Source organism: Oculina patagonica, chromosome 5 (genome assembly GCF_052425735.1).
Source record: "Oculina patagonica isolate OP01 chromosome 5, crgOcupat, whole genome shotgun sequence".
Classification (NCBI taxonomy): Eukaryota; Metazoa; Cnidaria; class Anthozoa; order Scleractinia; family Oculinidae; genus Oculina; species Oculina patagonica.
Genome location: NC_135762.1, coordinates 8,733,413 through 8,755,191, shown reverse-complemented (window position 1 = coordinate 8,755,191; position 21,779 = coordinate 8,733,413). Strand labels below are relative to the sequence as shown.

Sequence of the window (21,779 nt, the reverse complement as noted above, 5' to 3'; positions counted from 1 at the left end):
GAAGATTTTCGAAGGTTTCAGCTTACCGAGAAGTTCTAAAGCTTACCGTTTCAAATTTTAATTTTGCTGAGTATACTATAAACAAAAAATCGCACGACCTCGTACAATTGCCTAAAGGCTCGTGCAATTTTGAGATCTTTGTAAACGTCACAAGTACCTACACATAACAAATTATATGACCGGGTACTTCCATTAACAAATAATTGATCATGAGGTCTCAGTAAAATAGGACATAAATAATTCACTTCGCTCTTAGCAATAACCCATATGCATGTATCAACGATTTTCAATATGTAAAGCATATTTTACATTCTTAAATTTTTTGTATAATTTAATTTATATAACAACTGTTTGCAGACGTAATTTCTCTAGGTAATCTTAATCCTCTAGTTAATGGTTGTTCAAAATGTTTCCTTAGGCCAAGCGTTTTCAAACACTACTAGTGTGCTGATAACACGTTATCAAAAGAGGCTGGTTAGGAGCTAAGGAGTCGTTCTCAGAAAAAATTGATATACGCTTGAAGAACTGATATAGTTGTCACTTAGAAAAAGTTCCAAAACAACACCTTTACCTTCAAAATGGTACCATATTCATTTAATTATTTACACAATGATACAACCTTACTCAAAACAAGGTGAGCAATACTAACACGATATTCTTGCTTTTAGCCCAAACTGTTTACTCTAACCACTATTAAACCGCTTTATCATACTGCTGTAACTGTGCGTTTATATCAGAGTAATGCAAGCGAGACAATGACTTTGCGCAAGTCATTTTGCAAACAAACAAATCTACCGTAAACGCTCTATTACGCTCCCAAAGAACTTATCTCTATCCACAACCCTTTGGGAGGAAGCGGAGCATGTAGATAGAGGAGAACTCTTAGAGGAAGACGTTTTTTTGAGAATCACAAAATGGCGCATTCCATTAAGAGACTGTTAATCATATTTGTCGTTATCGTCGTCGTCGCCGCCGTTGTTGTTGTTGTTGTTGTTGTTGTTGTTATTATTATTATTATTATTATTATTATTATTATTATTGTTGTTGTTGTTGTTGTTGTTTTCTTTTAAAAACATATCTTCACACATCTGTTTCTTGTGCTATTTGCGCCCTCGTATCACTCTGAGCAGCAACTGGTCGCCACCAGAACACGGACAGCTGGACGGGTAAGATGCAGAGGCCGTGAAGAAGTCCGAACAAAACGATACCCATAAACATACGGAAGAATATGCGAAAGATTTCCGACGTGGCGAACACTAGCACCAGCATCCCTAGGAAAGTGCTGAAACCTGTTTAAAAGGATTGAGAAGAGTTACATATTAGCCTTATCTAGGCATTGGGTTAGCTCGGGAGCTGCGCGGAAAACGGCTGGGAGCAAAGAGTGAGATTGACTTCACCACTCTTTCTAAACCCTTCTACTTTCGCTCGTCTGCCACAGTTGTCAACTCCGCCACTCTTACCTCTTGAATTTGGTAAAACAATTTTCTTTATTGTCTTACATGTAATCTGTCTGCTTCCAAGCGTACTTGCATTATACTGAATTAGATTTTGATCACCCTTGAGAAATAATAGTTTCGATAAAAAATGTGCGAAGCGAATGACTTTTGAGTTAACCAAAAAGGTTCGGGTGGAAGAGGAGTAAACTGCTTACCTCCCATGAAAACACTAGCTCCAAGTGTAACAACAGCGTCGATAACTCGCTTGTTAGCAGTTTCCTCCTTGGACATGACGAACGCATGCGCAATATGCGCACTGTAGTCCACAGCAAAGCCGATGGCCATGACAAGAGTGATCATCGAGACACCGTTTAGCGACACGTCCCAGACATACATCAAGCCAAACAGCTCAAGAACAAGGGCCACGAAATTCACCACCACAAGGACCGTCACTGAGCAATCGACCAAGAACAGGGACGTCACCACAAGTACCGCCAGGGCCGCTATGATAAGGTTCCTTGTGGTCTCCGTGGCAATGATGGCGTATTGTTCAAAGAAGATGAAGTTACGACTGATCGGAATCACGTTCAATGGAGATTTATTGGCGAAATCCTCGCGAATTGTCAACATGGCGCCCTTCTGAAACGTGGAGCTTGGGTTGTTCTTCATGAAGGCCACGATACGGGATGCTACCACGCGGCTGTCATTAGAGGAAAGCTTCACGCTTTGCTTCAAAAAAGAAAACTCTGGAATTTCGAGAAATGATTTTAGCGCAGGCATAAAATTCGGTCCGGTCATGTTTATCTTGTGTGTGATGGAGAACATCGTGAAAACGTCCATCCAAGACAAAGTTTGGCTTTGATAGTGGCTGTTCTCCTTTACAATGACTGACAGCTGTCTAATCTGTTCTTGAATGACACTGTCTCCATAATTGACATCACTAGTAAGCACTATACTCACGGGAATGGGTTGCTCATAATACTTCTCCTGAACAGTGATAAACTTCATAAACGACGAGTTATCTTTAGCCAGCATCTTCCTGTCAAAACTTTCGGTTACCTTCGTCGTTCCGTAGATTCCCATGGCGAGGATCCCCACAGACATGAGCAGCACGCAGAGTTTTGTTGGGCGAAGCATTAGGAATTCTGCCCACTTCTTCATTACGCGGTTTGACGTCTGCGGGCGCGGTTCTACCCAGGGCGCCTCTTCCTGTTTTGGCAGTGGTGCTGTGCAGAACGGTAGACAATCTCTCCGTCCAGCTTTAAATCTTCTTATGTCAAATGTCATTACAGCCACGAAGAAGGTTATCATCATGACATAAGAAAGAGTAAGAGCTAAGGCAGCGTACGTGCAGAAGTACCTGAAAAAGAAGGGAAACAAGCAGACAAGGGTTTTGATTATTCAAAAATAAAAAGCGACGACTGTTATCAGACATCATCAAGCAAAGCCGGCCGTGTATAATATAACAGCCCTCTCGCACCACATAGAAGGTTTAATTTCTTGCAGCCAAACATTGATTTAATTCAACGTCCCCAAACATAACTTGGAAGTATAACGTCCTATACGTTAATACAAGCGCAAAAAACATCAAGGAGCAGATCTGGTTTCCTTTTTGAAACTGCTTTTTTTTGCAGTATCGGGCCGGAGGTGAAACGCTGCTTAATTTGTCTTGTTGTGCACTTGAACTGTTTATATGGTTAACGTTTTTTCTTTCTTTCAGCAACCTCATTCCCATTTTTGTGTTCTTTTCCGAAAGAGATGTATTTCTCGCAAACTCCTTTGTCAATGCCGCGTTGTACATATGAAAAGATCTCACAGAGGCGGCCATACCACACCCTTACCTGACAGCTGGAAAAGCAGTTGATGTGCTGATGGCAAATGCAACCAAGTCCGTCATGGTCGTCATAGTAACTGTTGCTCCGGTGCGTGACATCACTTCCTTAACAGTTCTGACAACGCCGGCTTCGCGTGGCTGTCGATCCAGCTCGTCTACCAGGATGAACATGTCATCGATGCCTATACTTAACACAAGGTAGGGCACAACGCCAACCATGTTCACGAATGTCACTCGGCACCACATGCCAATTCCAATTCCCGCCAAAATCCCGAGGGCCACTGCGAACACTCCTGAAATGGCCAGCAGCGAGTGCCCGGTCAGCGGATTGGAAAACTTGCCGAGCATTATACAAGCAAACAAGATCATAAGCACAAACGTTGTTGGTACCAGAATCATTTCTGTGCCACTATTATCTGCAATGGCGTCGTCTATGCTTCTCTCCGCCTCGTAGAACACATCGAAACACATCGAAGACAGTGAAGACATTTTGTCCAAGAAGCGCTTCTCCCATTCCAAGACCCTTTTGTTGACGTCATCTTCGTGCGGATCCCTGATGAAATACAGGAGTTGCAAAGCGCTTGCACCGGTTATTCCGGTTTCATTTCTTGTCACATGACCAAACATCCGGCGAAAGTTATGCTGAAAGAGTTCACCATTGCTCATGACCAAGCTCTTATTGTTGTACGCTTTATTAACTTCCGCTTGGATTTTTGTCAAGGTCTTATTGCTAAAATTCCTGTCTTGGAAAATTTCAAATGGTGCAATTATCACGCAGTCCTTCAAAGAACTAGCCTTCTGTCCTGAAAGAGTCAAACAAAACTCCGAATAGGACTTCAACGTGATGACCTGGTTGTGCACCTCTTGGGCCTCTTTCAGGCATTCAGGAGCGAGAACGTTGAGATGCTCTGGACGGGACACTAAAATGACACCCTCGTCACGGACCTTGAGGCGGAAGAACCTTTCAGCCGTATCCAAGTCTTTGATTGCTCTGCTGTCCTGGGGAATAAATAGTTTCTCAGTCCTGCTTTCTTCTTTAAGCCACGCAAATCCCACTGCACACAATGAAATGAACGCAATGCAGACCTGGATGGAAACTAACGGTCGCTTCGCTATGTTTTCTCCCAGATGGCCAACGAGGTTTTGAAGAAAACGCACGAACCAACTGTACAGTTTGGACCATTCATAACACAGATTAAAACGATGTCTCTTGGAGGATCTATGGATAAATAAGGTTGGAGAGAAGACCTTTTTAAAAACTTTTGCTAAAATAAAATAAATACACCCAATCATTCGTTACGTTTTAAATTCAGGGGGACCGAGCTTGTAAAAAAACATGACAGTTAGATTTGAGAGAAAAAATTTTTGCCCTTATGTGCCATAGTCGAGCAGAATTTTCTATAACTCAACTTTTGAGTTCGTGCTCGGTAGAAAAAGTGCTGTAGTATTCCTCCTGAATGTCGAATTTTTCACTAACGCAGGGGCACCACTTGGAGTCCTCAAGTAAACTTCAATCACGATGGCCCCGATGGTCCATATACCCCTGTGTTGTTGTTTACAAATTTTGTACACAACCGCAACTTGAATCAACGGAAGGCAAAAGTTGCATGCGGAAAAAAATACAGACAAATGTATGGGAAAATTAAAAACGTAACTGAACTCTTTCTAGCCCAGCTACATCCTTCAAACTCGGCAAATAAAATCTTTTGCCTAGTATTTGCCCCCGCAGGGTTTTGGCCCAGAGGCCAAAACCCGAGGAGGCATCATAGAAGTCCCCGCGTGTATATATAAGGGATAAGAAAAATAGAAAATATATGAAGAAATATACAAGAAATGTATGGTAGTATGCGACGCGATCCCGATTTGATAAAACAAGGCGCGCACGGTGGTCTCGGTTAATTTCACGGCAAGCACGCAAGGTGTTTTGGGAGTTTCGCCGCCATACTGCGAGCAATAAGCTTAAGATTTGTTACTCAAACGTCTAAAAAATTACAATTCAAAGCTAGATGGATATCTTGTTCAAGATAAGTTCGCTGAATTGAAAGACCCATTTGTTCAACCGGATTTGTCAAACACGAATCACAACAGACCGAAAGACTAAGCCACAATTTTAATTGTGACTGAGTAGTCTGTTTTTAAAAAACAGACTATCCAGCTACTACCGAGTTTTGCCAGTTCTTGGCGAAACACACTCCAGAGATTATATTTAAGTAAGTATTAACTGAGATTAATTATAAAAAAGATTTTACAAGAGGTATTGAGAGCTGAGACTCGCGAGACATTTTCATCAAAAGAGGTGAGAAAATTCTGCCGCATCTTTGACAAGTCAGTTGTCAAGACGAAGCCTGTGGCGGTTTTCGCTTCCAGGCCAAGAACATTTATTTAAAACAGTTAGACAGCTCCAGTTGTTCGATAGCTGTTTCGAAAAGATCAACCTTTTTTCTCGTAGAAACGAATATCCGAATATGAGGACTCTCTTCGACCGTGGAATAGTTATTACTCCCGGGTTATTAAGGATCAAAAATTGTTTTTTCGAATCTTTGAATGTGCCATATTTTGTTACTCTGGGAATTTTTAGGCTTTTTGGCCTGGAAATTATTTATTGTAAGTTGAATATTATAAGCCCGGAAATAAGCTTGCGTGATCTCACCACGAATAATGTGTTATGTGTTATTTCCGCTGGGTGTTATTTCCGCGCGCTAGGTGTGCAGTCCATCGGCATCAATAGTTATAAAAAAGACTCCACTAATCCACTTAGACTATTGATGTAAAAACAAATTATAAAAAGGCGGGGGCAGCTTTATAGTGAGAACTATTACTAGTTTAACTTTACAATAGCCCATTTCCGAGTTCTCGCATTTTAGAGATCTGGTGCCGAAATCGGCTCATGAGATCGAGGCTAAGTGCATTGCATTCCATCAAACATGGAGGCTTAGAGTGAAAAAACAACATGCAGTGAAGATTTCTCGAAATTAAAGGTCGATAAATTAGAAAATTATTTGCGAGAGAGAGGTATACAATTAAGCGATGGTAGCAAAGGATCATCATGAGCCGATTTCGGCACCAGATCTCTAAAATGCGAGAACTCGGAAATGGGCTATTCACCGGCTGTCCAGAATTCAATTTTTGTAGAAGATATTTGCCGTCAGATTCCGATACAAACACTGTAATTTCTCCCGCTTTGCCTACTCGTTAAAATGGCGTCGAAAACCGTGATAAGGTCTATTATATAATCGCTAATTGTTTCTCGAACAGACCGTTTTCCTGTACTGTTAAATTTATTCACAGGGGAATCAATTCTGGAAATGTTTTTTTATCTCCTAGGATTGGAATCCTAGGTGATAAAAATATCTTTAAAATAATGTTTTGTCATCTTGCTATTTCTTGTGACCATGTTATTGAATAAAAATAATGTGATGATAAAAATCAACATTGTGGGCAAGTGTGACTTGGGAATCGCATGTGACAGCCATGACAAGACGCTTTGCTTGTGACTCAAGCAATTGCAACGTCACAAGAAATTATTTCGACACTTGCAAAAACCATTCTTGTCGTTGAAATTACATCGCGGGTTATTGATATGACCGCTTTGTCATAATATATATTATAATCATTTCATCGGGCATTGTGGCGTATTTTGTGGGCTAAAATGGAGAATTCAACGTGCTAAGATATATTTTAGCCCGCTGCCGTGGACCAATCACAAACAAGAAAATAACGAAGCCAGCCAATCAGAACTGAAAACCATTCAACTGTTCGCGCCGTTTTCTTGCTGGCTGGCAAAAGCTGGCGTCACTTCAAGCTACCTGAGTCGAGACGCTTCCATCTGCAATTGCAAACTGTTTTTAAGCTTTATAACGACAAAATTGTTGAAGGACTGAACGGGGAAGCAAATTCTCAGTCTTCTCAGCTAAATGAAGAGGAATTATTTTATGGCTACAATAGTACGCACGCTCTGATTGGCTGCTGAGCGGGCATTATTTTCTTGTAATGACCGGGCATTATGAAAATTTTTCTCGGCTCGATGGTTTTTGAGTTGTGAGTAAAAGCTACTAGCGAGGGGGCAAAAACAACAAAAAATCAAAGGCTCTTCGAGTAACCTCATGGTAATTCGATGAATTAAGTGCCGACCTTCGCATTTTTGGCTCGTGCTCTCAGGCGTCAAGCGCTATTCAGTTTTCACCACTAAAATATTTATATTTGATCCTTTTAAACATTAAGTAAATTTGTTTAATGAAAATGTTTACTTCTCCGTCAGCACGTATAGCGTTATTTTGAGCAGCGAATAAAATTTGAGAGAAAGATGCGCGTTTCTGCACGACTCAAAAAGATGAAAAACGGATGACGTGACACGAAGATGATGTCACGCGAAACAAAAACGTGCATGAATGTTGTGTTTACTAAAACGCGTCTTTGAATGTTTTCTTACGTGAATGGGTCATTGATAGCCTATGCTCTGAGGCTTCGTAGAGCGGATTCTATTCTCTTTTATCACCAGAGGATAAGTGTAACTGATCCTCTTTCGATTTGTTTTGTGAAAGTTCAATTCAGTTCCCTGAAAGAGAGAGACCCTGGGAACGAGGTTGGAGAATAATTTGTTTAGACATGGATTGAATGGCGTTTTTATAAAACCTTTCTGTCAGCACGTTCACCGTTAAATGCATGAATTAATTGCGGTTTAATATCAGAATGGAGTGAGCGAGTGGTCGAGTGAGGGAAACACGTCACTTCAAGAATGATCACTACACCTCATTACCATTCGGTAATGACGACAAAATGTAACTATCTTTTTAATAACTGGAAGAAAAATATAAACAAACCGATACTTCTTTAGTATGAGCGACGAAGAGAGCCACAGAGAACGAGAGCAAGTTTTACCTCCAGTGTTTTTTCGCTTGATTATACTGTACTCTTCTTTTGAATAGTGCTTAAAGGCCATATAATAAATAACTTATTAACCTCGTCCGTTCGGTCATTACACGGGAATCTCAGACCTCGACCTTGATGTATTGACCTCGCTGTCGCTCGGTCAATACATCAAGGCCTCGGTCTGAGATTCCCCTGTAATGACCTCACTCTCGGTTAATAAGTAGTATTTACAGAAACTTAAAGAGGAATCCAGGCGGCGAAGAAAATGTTAGTTTGTCTTCGTCGAGCGAAACTCGCTCAGTCGAATTTCAGGCATATTCCAAACTGCCAGTTCAGTTTAACAGCACAATTAATTTTAACACTTCTAAATAACGACTATTTCTTTACTGCCGATGGAATTTTGTAATTTCCTTTTCAAGCAAAGATTGTTTTGAGTAATTTTGCGGTTTTCTGCCAAGTTTTGTAAACTTTTAAACCTGGTTTACAATCAGAAATAAACGCCGACTCGCAAGTCGGCAGTGGTCAAGTAATATCGCTTACCGTTTTTGATTCCTTAACTAAATGCCCTCTGAAATGATTATAATAGTAATAGAGTTGATGTTCTTGGGCGTAAATATGTTTTTGGCCCTTCTCAGAGCTCATTTTAGCCCTCGCCTGCCTGAGTCGGGCCAAAAACATATTTACGCCCGCGAACATCAACTCTGTTGTTATATTATTCATGTTTTCGCGTTCGAGCGCTTTCGGCATAACGTGACTTCCGTATTGACTGAAGGGCTTCATGCTTCATACAGCAAGGAAGTCACGTAAAGCTTTCAGTAAAAGGTTCTTCACAGAATGCAAAGGCAAGAAATAATGAAACGTAGCCGGTATAAGCTATATCAAGGATAAAATAATCATTATTAGTATCTACTTGGAAGCAAGTTATTGGTCTATCCATGGTCGCACGGCAGAGCGCGATTTGAACGCGAGAGACTGGGAATGGGTTTGCGCGTCGAGTCACGAAATTTCGCACCAGAATCGAAAGGAGCGCCTTGAAACTTGGCTGTTCAAAAAGCAATAAAATGAATCAGGAAATGACTTAAGGTGCATTTTTTTTAGAATAATCTTAATGTCCTGAGCTATTATAGAATTAGAGGATTACTCAATTTCGTCGCTTGCCGTGTGCACGTAATTGTAACAATGTCACGCCAGGTCACGTTAACTTCCGCTTGCAGTTTACTGACTCTTACCCTCCTTTAATTTCTCTGAAAAAAATTCTATCCCAATTTTCGACAGATTGTAAAAAAATATCTATATATATATATCTCTGTAGGAAGTTTCAAAATTTCCAATTTTTTCTACACACGCGGCATCGAATCCTGCCGTAGCCTTATCGCACAAAGTTCACATCAGGAATCTCTATGAATCTCCTGACAACGTATTCATCAGTTTATATCAAGTCCGAAAAGACATGTCTAAGCATATTAAGCTGTAGGGTATTCATCTGAGCTTTTTTCCAGGCTGTCCCCATAAAATGTTCAATGCCCATCGCCCATTACAATCAGCAGCCTGATTATTTTATCTGCTTTATTGTGTTAGTGCAAGAATTTTTTTCAGCCGCAACCGAGTATTGTATGTGGCTAGAACCATTTCTTACTTTGAAAAAAAATCTAAATAATGACAATATTTCTATTAAATAATGCCGTTTTGGCCAGACTCGCTCGGGACGAGGTTTAGTTGAATAAAAACCGGAAGTTGTTAATTTTACTCCGGTGCATCGTTTATGCAAATGTCATTAATAACGCATTTGCAAGTTGTTTGAGCAAATTGGACCGAAAATAACATCCGGTGTGACTGAACAACGATGTAAGCTCAGTAAGCTGATGTGGTATTTACGGCAAAGCTGCGCCATTACTCATTATAATTCAATACACGTCTTGCTAAACAATGATCCCTTCACCCTAAAACAATAGAAACTGCTACATAAGCGGACCTTACAAAAGCTGTCTTGGCTTGTCTTCACTGCTGATTGTTATTGGTAAAGTAAAACAAACAAAATCCTTCTATTCTGCACTGAAAGTTGGCTGGTTAGGGGGTACTATTAAAAACTGACCGCTTCTGGTCGTACGGCACAAGTTGTAAACATTTCAACCAACATGTTTTTACGCTTAGCTGATTCCTGGACTGATTGCAATTTTCCGTGTGTAAGAGTAATCACATCTTTTTGGAGTTCAAATACTCGACTGTCGAAAATGTGGACACAGACATTTTGCAAAGCTTTAAATCGTTTTTCGAGTGTGGAATCCGGAATCCGATTTTCAAGACACGTTCCCGTCATACTTCAACCCTAAAAAAATCAGAATTTTGATGATTCAATTTCTTCGCCAGGGAAATTCTGATCGACTCCCGGTGAAAACAAATATCTTTTCTTGTGGCAACGCCGATAAAAATGAAAAAAACAAAACAAAACAAAACAAAACAAAAACGAACAATAAGATGATTAACTGGGCAGAGCGGTCGAGCGTGGAGACTGAACTTTGGATTGCTTTGTTAAGGCTGGTTCTCATATGATCGCCCCGATCGTCTCTGTCGCTTCTGTCGTTTGCAAAGTCTGAGGTGATTGGAGCAAGCAAACTTTTTGAAGCGACAGAAGCGACAGAGACGATCGGGACGATCATATGAGAACCAGGCTTTACAGAACTTTGATAGAATACATGAGAATACCCCATGGCAAAAGCTACACTAACCTTGCTTGGATTAAATCTTGTTTGACCTCTTTAAGAGCTACCGCAGTGGACTTGGCCATGACAAGACGCTCGTGTCTCTCACAACTGCAGTGTCACAAGAAATTGTTTCGATCCTTTGCAAAAACACTGTTGTGGGTGAAATCACATCGCAGGTTATTTATATGATCGCTTTGTTACCGGTATTTATAATATTCATGTTCTTGCGTTCGATGGCTTACGGCACAACGTGACTTCCGTATTGGCTGAAGCGCCTCAGACAGCAAGGAAGTCACGTCAAAAGCGAAAAGTTTTAGTGTTTTCACTTTCAGTACAAGGTTCTTTACACCTTGTTACAAGATTGCAAAGGTGTTTTACGTGACGCCTGATCTGAGTAAAAATTAGCGCGTGACAGGTAATAAAAAACGCAGCTTAGGGACTAGACGATTTTATTTCTTTTTTAGGGGGGATTTTTCTGAGCTCCAATTTTTTCCGTCTTGTGTTTATGCAAGATAATTTCTACTTGGGCAGCTTCGCCTTTGGCTTGCTGTGCATGAATGTTTTCTCGCTACTTTTGCTGTTCGGAATTTTTTTGGTCGCTCGGGACGAAAACCGGAAACTTGTCAACTTGACTCCGGTGCATCTTTATGCAAATTTGCAAGTTGTTTGAGCAAACTGTCAATTATTATTTAAAGCTTTCGCCTGAAGATTTTTAAGTTGGGCCGAAAACAACATCCGGTGTGACTGAACAACTAATGTATTATTCAAGGCAAAGCCACGCTATTATAATTCAATACACGTCTTGCTAAATGTATTCAAGACATATAAAAACATATCCCTAGCCTCACGTCCAAAGCAAAGGTCTCACATGAATGACTCGCTACCCTTCGGGAAAACAAAAAAGCAAACAACAGAAAAAATGCCCCTAGCGGTTTTCTGACGGTAATTTTCCGTTTGTTAACTCAAAACACATTTTTTTGGAGTTCAAATTCATAAATACAGCTTTAAAGAATACTCGATCGACCGTCGGAATTGTGGACACAGATATTTTGCAAAGCTTTAAAACGGTTTGTCAAGTGTCCACTCGAATCTAATCCGATTTTCAAGACATGAATGGATGTACTGATCTATGGTGGCCTAGGACTGCCATAGCAAAACACCCACTGTTTTGACAATTTTTTCTTCTAAATCTATGTTTTATTTTCCTTTTTTAGGTTATATTTTGTGTTGTTTTTGAAATGTCTTTTTGTTTTTTAATCAAAATACAAAAGCAAATTATTGTAGGAAATAAATGAAAACAAAATGATTTCAAAAATGAAAATAATCTTGAGCGAAACCACTGATTGTTCTATGCTTGGAGTTTCTTGTTTGCACGGTGACAGCCTGGGAACGATTTTGCGCGTCGAGTCATGATATTTCGCTTCAATTGAATATCCAATCTCGAGCCCAGAGTGTCTCCCGGCTCCGCGGTCCGTCAGCGGTTGGTCAGCGGTAGGGTCGCCGGTACACACTCTGGGAAACTGAAATGTATTTCTCTTTCTCTATTGGCCCTCACAGAACAATAGAAAACAACACGGAAGTCTGAAAATCTTCCCGGAAGTAAACCAAACCGGAAACCCTGGAAAAACATTTTTTGTTTTCCATGGCCAAATGTTCAGAAGTATCAGCTTAATTTTGTAACGTAAGAAATCGTGATATGGCTCTAAATAAATGAAGTATTTTCTAATTCTACCCTTCTCTTTGAACGTAAAAGATACCATGAATAAAAAAAGGACTTCCTTTAAACATCGATTCTGAACGGAGTTTTAAAACAACAAACGACGGCGTCACCAAGGACAAGGTTGATTGAAAACTCAATTTATAGTTGACTTACAAATCTCGCTAGAACTACTGTTTTCATTCAAATCTCCGTTCCGGTTGAAAAACTGAATATGGCAGACAGTGCACGAATCTAAATAATTACAAATGACGCTGAATTTGAACATTATGCGTTGTTGTTTTGCTGAAGAAAATGAATTGTACAAAAATTATAACACACGTGAGTCGCCAAAATGCTAATTACGCCTTTTGTATAGCGTTGACCGGTGTGCATGTGGCCTTCAACGTCTTTATTAATATCACCGCCATTCAGCGAGGAAAAAATTGTTTGCTCGAAAACATGCAGCCTATCCTGAAAAGTTGCGCTGTCAGCGAGAAGCCTTTCCAATATACAAAAGTCGCCAAACAAAAATATGCGAAAGTCGCCAAACAAATTTTTTTTATGAACAGAACAATAGCTTGTCTGTGTGTTGTGCATTATGTAAATTTATTAGCTGTCCACTGCAAAACAACAACGGACACACGCACGCAGTCTTCTCAGACGGAATCCTGGAAGGCTAACAACACCTTTGATTTAAAACAAACATAGCAGAATGCTCAAGAAAGAGACTAAAAATCAAAACACCAGACCCATTTTTGTTAACTCTCTCTTTTGTTGACTACAGGACGTTATTGTTACTTTTGTTGAATCAATAAACACCAGTAATACTGTAGTTCAACTTTCTCGATTTACTTCCGTTCTGGGAAATTTACTTCCGCTTGGAACTACGAGCATGCGCAATAAAAAACGGAAGACCAAGGTTCTTCCTGAAATCGACCTGAAATTGTTCCGATCAATTCCAGTTTCCCAGAGTCCATCCCATACCGCTGACCGACTAGACGGACTCTGGGCTCGAGATTGTTGAATATCCAGAGCTGGCGGGAACGAAGCGTCTTGAAACTGTGCGGTCCGAAGGGTAATAGTAAAAGTAATTAGACTTAACAGTTAACAGAAATTAAGGGGAACTGAGGCATAAAGTAACGATATCTTGTAACGATGTAAAGTAACGATTTCTTTAATTTGTAAAGTAACTGATATCTTTAATTCGCCAACACATACAACGAAACACAAAACACACCAACAGAAACAGAGTAAACATAAAATCACGCTGTGCTTCGTTTTAATATTCTATTGATAGCTTTTTTCTTGAAGAAGAAAGTTGTTAAATGATTTGTTTCACATCGCCATACGTAATATAAATTGACGAATAAATTCGCCCCAGATCTATGTAGCCAGGTGCTTTCACCAACAAATAATTATATTATCATACATTTATCATCCGTTTCTCTCTTAGTAATAGCACATAATTATGCATCTACCTACAATTTCAAATCTATTAAACATTTATAATCTATTAAAATCCAATCTTTTAAAGCATATTTTGCACGTTTAAAAATTTTTACAATTAAATAACTGTTTGCATAAGTATTGGCTTACAATCCCCTAGTTTAGGGTTATTTAAAATGATTCTTTAGGCCATGTGTTCTCAAACACTTCTAGTGTGCTAACAACACGTTGTCAAAAGAGGCTGGTAAGGAGGCTGTAGCTAAGGAGGATTATTCTCAGAGAGAATTGATGCAGCTGCCATTTAGACAAAGTTAAATATAAAACCCAAACCTTTTCTTCTACAATGGAACCGTGTCCATTTACACAATGATACAAACTCACTCTATGCGAGGCGAGCAATGCTAACACGGTATTCTTGCTTTCGGTCAACACTATGTAGTATTTTAAACACCTACGTTCTACCATACTTCTGTCCATGAAGGGTGCATCCGTAGCAAGGCAATGCGAGTGAGACAAAGACTTGCCCGCAAGCAAATTGGAAAAAAACGTATCCAAGGTAAAAGCTCTATTACGCACCCCGATTAAGTTAGTTAACAGAGATGAGGACTTCTTAGAGAAAAACTAACTTCGAATCGCATATTATTCTTATTCCTGTATTTAGCGCTTTTTAAATATGTTTACCTTTGTACCTTTTGATATGTATTTTATCAAATGAAATAAAGACACTTTATTTATTTATTTTATCAATGCATTCTACGTATTCTATGACGAAAAGATTGAACGCGGTTGTTGCAGCTGTTGTTGTTGTAACAACAAAAAGTAAATGTGGTTGACAGGAAACTCAAAAAAAAAAACTTCGGCTACCTTAAAATATTTTTTCATGTTCATAAAGAGTCTTGGCTCAACATTTTGGAAAGGGGAATGGGTAAGTGGGGCTTTATAGAGATGAGGGCTTAAATGAATCGAGAGGATTTATAAGAGCTTTATAAGGGTGACTATCGTTGACATAAAACTCTAATGGATCACGGAAGGAAGTCTTGTTATTACTATCCCTCAGCTTCTGCTTCCTTTGTTAATTGCTTCGTCGCCTCTTTCTGCGGAGGAACTGACCGCCACCAGAACAAAGACAGTTGGACAGGTAAGATGCAGAGTCCGTGAAGAAGTCCAAACACAACGATACCCAAGAACATACGGAAGAATATGCGGTAGATTTCTGACGTGGCAAACACTAGCACGAGCATCCCTAGGAATGTACTGAAACCTGTTTAAAAAGAAAAACAAGAGTTACATGTTAGCCTTGCCCAAGCATTCGGTTAGCTGGGGAAATGTTTAGCGGGCGGCGGGTGAAAAAAGGCAAGAGGCATAGGGAGAATTATTTTACCCACTCTACTCAAGCCCCTCGCCTTTTTCACTCATTGTTCTTCCCACCAAACGCCCGAAACAGATATTAATCCCCTCTCCAATTTCCTAGATGGCAGATCACGACAATTGTACAATTTACAAACAAGGAAACATCTTTTTTCATTTGACAAACTAAGGAAAACGAGTCAGACTGCTCGTATTCTAGCTGAGCCAATGCCTAAATGTGGTGATCCCACGGACTCACAGTTTTCTTATGACCGTTGTAAAGTAAACCACCCGGTCGCGTATTCACAAGTACGAAGAACGCAATGTGTCAATAATCAGAATGAATGCAAAAGAACACAAAAAATAATGCAGTAGGGGGGGGGGGGGATAAGATGCATACCTCCCATGAAAACACTGGCTCCGAGAGTACTAACAGCGTCCACAACACGCTTGTTGGCAGTTTCCTCCTCGGACATGACGAACGCATGCGCAATATGCGCGCTATAGTCCACGGCAAAGCCGATGGCCATGATAAGAGTAATCATCGAGACACCGTTTAGTGACACGTCCCAGAAGTACATCAAGCCAAACAGCTCAAGCACAAGGGCCACGAAATTCGCTACCACAAGGACCGTCACTGAGCAATCGACCAGGAACAAGGACGTCACTACGAGCACGGCCAGGGCCGCTATAATAAGGTTCCTTGTGGTCTCTCTGGCGATAATGGCGTACTGTTCAAAGAAGAGAAAGAAGCGGCTGATCGGAATCACATTCAGTGGAGATTTATTGGCGAAATCCTCGCGAATTGTCAACATGGCGTCCTTCTGAAATGTGGAGCTTGGATCGTTCTTCATTAAGGCCACAATACGGGATGCTACCACGCGGCTGCCATTGGTTGAAAGCTTCACCATTTGTTTAAGAGAGGAAAACTCTGGAATTTCGAGAAATGATTTTAGCGCAGGCATGAAATTGGGTCCAGTCGTGTTTATCTTTTGCTTGATGGCGAACATCGTGAACATGTCCATCCAAGACAAGGTTTGGCTTTGATAGTGGCGGTTCTCCTTCACAATGACTGACAGCTGTCTAATCTGTTCTTGAATGACACTGTCTCCATAATTGACATCACCAGTTAGCACTATACTTACAGGAATGGCTTGTTCATAATACTTCTCCTGAACAGTGATAAACTTCATAAGCGAAGAGTCATCCTTAGCCAGCATCTTCCTGTCAAACCTTTCGGTCACCTTCGTCGTTCCGTAGATTCCCACGGCCAGGATCCCCACAGACATTAGCAGCACACAGAGTTTTGTTGGGCGTAGCATTAGAAATTCTGCCCACTTCTTAAATATGCGGTTTGATGTCTGCGGACGCGGTTCGTCCCAGTGCGCCTTGTCCTGTTTTGGTGGAGGTGCTGCGCAGAGCGGTAGACAATCTCTTCTTCCGGCTTTAATTCTTCTTACGTCAAATGTCATTACAGCCACGAAGAAGGTTATCATCATCACATAAGAAAGAGTAACAGCTAAAGCAGCGTAAGTGCAGAAGTACCTGAAAGAGAAGTGAAACAAAGGTTTAGATCATGACAAGGCAGCCACATCAGGCGAAGCAGGGCTTGCACTAACTTTGGAGATCTGACCGACTTCTTGCCCCTTGGTTCTTTGACGATGTGGCTGCCCAGGGGAGGGGGGGGGGGGGGTACTCCGGCTTGTTAATGACGGGGATGATCAAAGGATTTTTTGGGGTTTGAAATTTTCGATTCCGGGATTTTTTTGGGTTGGAAAATTTGGCAAGTATTTTTTGGGTGACTTGATTTAGATAGAGGATTTTTTTTTGGGTATTAAAAACGAACTAAAGTGCCCTGGCACGGCCTTGGCGTATTAATGGTATCATGAATAAACAAAACGAGTGTTCTTTGTGTTATGTTATTGCCCCTCCTGGCAATTTAGGGGTAATTTGACAAGAGATTTTTTGGGGGTTATTTTTGGTCCAGGGATTTTTTTGGGTAATGTCGGTAGACTTAGGGATTTTTTTGGGTCCTGAGTTTTGCCTCTATTCGATCATCCCCGTCATTTACAAGCCGGAGTACCCCCCTGGGTGTGCCTGTAACAGCCAGGAGTTCTCAGTTCTTTATAAGCAAACATTAATTTAATTCAACATTACCCCAGGATGAATACAACCAAGATTTGTCAATAAATCGATAGAAAAAAAAGCTAGTCCAGGTTTTTTTTGGAAACTATTTTATTGTGTTGTCGGAAAGAACTAAAACCATTAAGCTTGTTCTGCACTTCAACAGCGCATGCTTATACGTTATCTTGTAAATTTCTTCGTTGAGTAACCTTATTTTATATTTCCGTGAACGCCTCCTCAATGCCGCGTTTCGCATATATAAGACAAGCTCACAGAACAGAAAAGACGGCTTATAATTCATTGGGAAAAAGCATATTCTCACCTGATAGCGGGGAAAGCAGTTGACGTGCTGACGGCAAATGCAACCAAGTCAGTCATGGTTGTCATGGTAACTGTCGCTCCGGTGCGTGACATCACCTCTTTAACGGTCCTGACCACGCCGAGCTGTCGAGGCTGTCGATCCAGCTCGTCTACCAGGATGAACATATCATCGATGCCTATACTTAAAACAAGGTAAGGCACGACGCCAACCATGTTCACGAATGTCACTCGACACCACATGCCAATTCCAATTCCCGCCAAAATCCCGAGAGCCACTGCGAACACTCCCGAATTGGCGAGCAGCGAGTGACCGGTCAGCGGATTGCAAAACTTGCCGAGCATTAAACAAGCAAACGAGATCATTACCACAAACGTTATCGACACTAGAGTAATGTCTGCACCGCTATTGTCTGCAATGGCGTCGTCTATGCTTCTCTCCGCCTCGTAGAACACATCGAAACACGTCGTAGTTAAAGAAGACACTTTGTCCAAGAAATTCTTCTCCCATTCCAGGACCTTCGTGTTGACGTCATCATCGCGTGGATCCCTGATGAAATACAGAAGTTGCAACGCGCTTGCGCTGGTTATATTAGTTTTACTTCTTGTCACGTGACCGAACATTCGGCGAAAGTTATGCTGAAAGAGGTTACCATTGCGCATGACCAAGCTCTTATTGTTGTTCGCTTTATTAACTTCCGCTTGGATTTCTGTCAAGGACTTACTGCTAAAATTCCTGTCTTGAAAAATTTCAAATGGTGCAATGAACACACAGTCCTCTAAAGAACTAGCCTTCTGTCCTGAAAGAGTCAAGCAAAACTCCGAATAGGACTTCAACTTGATGACTTGATTGTGCACCTCTTGGGCCTCTTTCAAGCATTCAGGAGCGAGAACGTTGGGGTGCTCTGGGCGGGACACTAAAATGATACCCTCGTCACGGACCTTGAGGCGGAAGAACCTTTCAGCCGTGTCCAAGTCTTTGATTGCTCTGCTGTCTTGGGGAATAAATAGTTTAACAGTCCTGCTTTCTTCTTTAAGCCAAGCAAATCCCACAGCACAAAATGAAACGAACGCAATGCATGCCGCCATGGAAAGTAACGGGCGCTTGGCAATGTTTTCTCCGAGTAGACCAACGAGGTGTTGAAGAAGACGAACAAACCAACTGCACAGCTTGGACCATTTATAACACAGAATAAATCGATGAGTACAGCAAGATCTATGAAAAAATCAGATTAGAGTGAGGTCAGGATATTTAACTTCTGTTAGGTATAAAGAAATGTTGGTTTCGGGTTTTCCGGTGAGTTTGGAGCGTTTACCCTGGTCCCAGAGGTTTTTCTTTTCACCTAGGGTTATTTAATCTTTCCTTCAGGACTCCTTTGCATAGTGTACGGGCTTTCAATTTCGCTTCAGTTTAGAGTAAATTAGAGAGAAACCTCAGGGACACGTCAGATAAAAAGAGTCTAAAAAGTTCCAAAATATGCATGGGAATGGATTCGGGAGTTTCCCTGGCAATCAGGCAAACCGTGAGAAATTTTGAGACACAAATACTAGAGCGGTTTTCACTTGAGTGTCGAAAGTAATTTGCGTTGGCTTTGGTTTTGCGTTCACTACGCTTAGTGATTGGTTTAAAAATTTCGCGCCACTTTCTAACCAATCATGACTCGCTCGCGCACGTTTTCCCACGCTTCGTGCCAACTACATGTATTTGCTTCGAGTTTTGATTGGTTCACTGGATTGTCTGTGTCCTTTGTGATTGGCCAGACTAATTACTTTGGTTTTGGTTTTACGACACTCAAGTGAAAACTGCTCTAAACGGTGCAGAGAATCCATACTCGGCCATGCCTGCCTTGGCTCACGTTCGCAGTTAAACACTAAAAATATCATTTCCATTTTTTCGGGGGGCTGAGATTGATACTGACTGGCGCGGTTAATACTGCTACGTTTTAGACAAACAGATAAAGAAATTGTGAAAACATCAATATCATTTTTGGCAAATAATTCTGGTTATTTGCGGTTTACTTTAAAAGCACACTTTAACGAGGTACCGTGACTCTTAAATCAATCGCAGGTTAATTATTGAGGGAGTCTGACCCTCCACAGCACATTTTTTTTTTAAAAAAAAGAACAATTTGAAAGACATGTACCTACATCGTACCCAATAGCACTTAAATTCACAACGTCATGTATCGAACCAAGAAAATATTCTCATATTCTCTTGATTGAACGCCTTAACGTTTTAATTATGTAGCCGACAAGAAAATCGTAACCAATACTTGTTCTGAGAGAGCTCTCAACATAAAATGGCAATTAAAGCAATGTCAGATATGTTGTCGATAACAGCTAGACTGGAGAAAAATTCAAATCATGCATAAAAGTTAAATACTTCAGAGCAGCGCTATTTCCCGAATTTCGCTTTTTCAGCTTGTGCACCAGGGTCTGGAAGGGGGGCTCCTCATCCCGCATTCCCGCTCCTTTTTCACATAAATCCCGCATCCCGCACTTTTTCCATCGCTATCCCGAATCCCGTTTTTTTCTTTTCTCAAAAATACATTTAAAAGGCTATTTTCTGCAAAAGCTAATAAATTTAAAATGTAAATATTGCTACGCAACTTGCGTCCTCAGAAAAAAAAGGTTTCAAAGTCACTGCCTGTCTATTGCACTCTAGCAATCTTGACCTTGAGGTTTCCCCCGAGTCCTTTACCCCCTCTAACCCAGTGAAAGTTTTCAAGTGATACCGGAATCTGTACAGCTCTTTGTGTTTCATTGTCACGTTGCGGAACATTGAATTCTTCTTTGTGCCTTGTCTGTGGCCATAAGAAACAATGACGTACACCGAATCTCTGATGTCTTAATCAAGGAAGCGGAGCTGGCATCACTATTCAGTTGCCATGTCTAGCAGTTAAATTGTTAAACCATCCCTCAAGATTACAATAAATGTGAAGAGCTTGAGCATCGAGTCAATAAATGGTATGCTGTTAAACCTTGTGCACTTTCCTGGCATCTGGTTGAAACAACATGATACGTATACTATCCGCTGTGCATGTGCCCATTTGGCGCTAACTTGACAGTTTCAAGGAGACACCACTTAGCACTCGCCTGGTTAATTTGCTTTAAGCTTTTGCCGCTTGAACGTTTATTTGGGTCTCGGTGATTTCCCAAATTCCCGACAGACAGGCCAAAAAGTCCCGCATCCCGTGTCCAAATTTTGGTGAATCCCGCTTCCCGGGGAGCAGTAAAATCCCGTATCCCGTCAAGATATTTTGCGTTTTCCCGAGTCCCGCACAGTATTTTGGTCAAATCCCGGATCCCGAAAATACCCTTCCAGACCCTGGTGCACCTGCTAGTAGTCAGTGCATAATGAATTTTATACCATACGCCTTTCAATTTAAATATTTCACTTTACTTACAGGAGCCGGCGTTACCCAAGAACTTTCACCGGCTTAAACTCTAACAAAGGTAAATCTTCCTCACCCTGTTTCTTCTTCCTTGCTATTCGTAGTTTCGCTGGGCTTGTGTTCAACACCATTGCACTCCACTAAGAACGGCTCGTTGGCAGTCGTTTCGCTCATTGTAAACAATCGGCAACCGGCCGAACTATCGGCGAAAAAACAAGAAATCCGCGACCCTCGAGCGACCCGCTTACAGTAAATTTATAATCCACTGCGATCGTTCGTGTTTTCAAGCGGTTCTATGTGGCAGCTGCATATTGAGTTTGTTCTTTGGCGATTAATAAAGGACTTTGACCGACTCCTTGTCTCGCGAATTGAAGAATTAACTATTAAGCCCGACTTACAATCACACAATCATCACGACCGACATGTGCGATATCTTGTCATCTGTCGAACAGACTCGTTACCATCGAGAACCAAGTACCCTTTGGTCGAAGTTCTACTTGATATAGACTCGAAATTCCCGCATATTTGCCATTAAAACGCCATAACAAGTTGATAGTCCGCCATGGCTTCCGAGCTAATGCAAATTTTTATAGGATCTGACAGCAAGAC

At 41.0% G+C, this 21,779-nt stretch overlaps 3 protein-coding genes across 3 annotated transcripts in view; 1 reads left to right on the top strand and 2 right to left on the bottom strand.

The window, feature by feature from the left end:
• Positions 1-7,345, top strand: part of LOC144655322 (monocarboxylate transporter 13-like) — a 109,009-nt gene extending 101,664 nt beyond the window's left edge. The window contains exon 6 of the transcript XR_013571068.1: positions 7,193-7,345. The gene's annotated coding sequence lies outside the window, so the exon portion shown is untranslated. The remainder of the gene's footprint in view (positions 1-7,192) is intronic.
• Positions 1,081-10,924, bottom strand: LOC144654027 (patched domain-containing protein 3-like). The gene is made up of 4 exons (XM_078514147.1): positions 10,866-10,924; positions 3,278-4,489; positions 1,652-2,796; positions 1,081-1,289 (listed from the first exon to the last, which is right to left on the bottom strand). Exons 1-4 carry the CDS (start codon positions 10,922-10,924, stop codon positions 1,081-1,083), a joined length of 2,625 nt encoding a protein of 874 aa, XP_078370273.1.
• Positions 10,925-14,767: 3,843 nt separating this feature from the next.
• Positions 14,768-21,757, bottom strand: LOC144655315 (patched domain-containing protein 3-like). The gene is made up of 4 exons (XM_078515537.1): positions 21,247-21,757; positions 17,780-18,991; positions 15,734-16,878; positions 14,768-15,247 (listed from the first exon to the last, which is right to left on the bottom strand). Exons 1-4 carry the CDS (start codon positions 21,342-21,344, stop codon positions 15,033-15,035), a joined length of 2,670 nt encoding a protein of 889 aa, XP_078371663.1. The 5' UTR covers positions 21,345-21,757; the 3' UTR covers positions 14,768-15,032.
• Positions 21,758-21,779: the final 22 nt, after the last annotated feature.

Excerpts from the sequence above, each read along its gene's own strand:
- LOC144655315 (XM_078515537.1), bottom strand. The coding sequence starts at position 21,344 with ATGAGCGAAACGACTGCCAACGAGCCGTTCTTAGTGGAGTGCAATGGT. Across the intron at positions 16,879-17,779 it reads ACTGCTTTCCCCGCTATCAG|GTACTTCTGCACTTACGCTG; the intron begins GTGAGAATATGC and ends CTTCTCTTTCAG. Across the intron at positions 15,248-15,733 it reads AGCCAGTGTTTTCATGGGAG|GTTTCAGTACATTCCTAGGG; the intron begins GTATGCATCTTA and ends CTTTTTAAACAG.
- LOC144654027 (XM_078514147.1), bottom strand. The coding sequence starts at position 10,924 with ATGGCCAAGTCCACTGCGGTAGCTCTTAAAGAGGTCAAACAAGATTTA. Across the intron at positions 2,797-3,277 it reads ACTGCTTTTCCAGCTGTCAG|GTACTTCTGCACGTACGCTG; the intron begins GTAAGGGTGTGG and ends CTTCTTTTTCAG. Across the intron at positions 1,290-1,651 it reads AGCTAGTGTTTTCATGGGAG|GTTTCAGCACTTTCCTAGGG; the intron begins GTAAGCAGTTTA and ends CCTTTTAAACAG.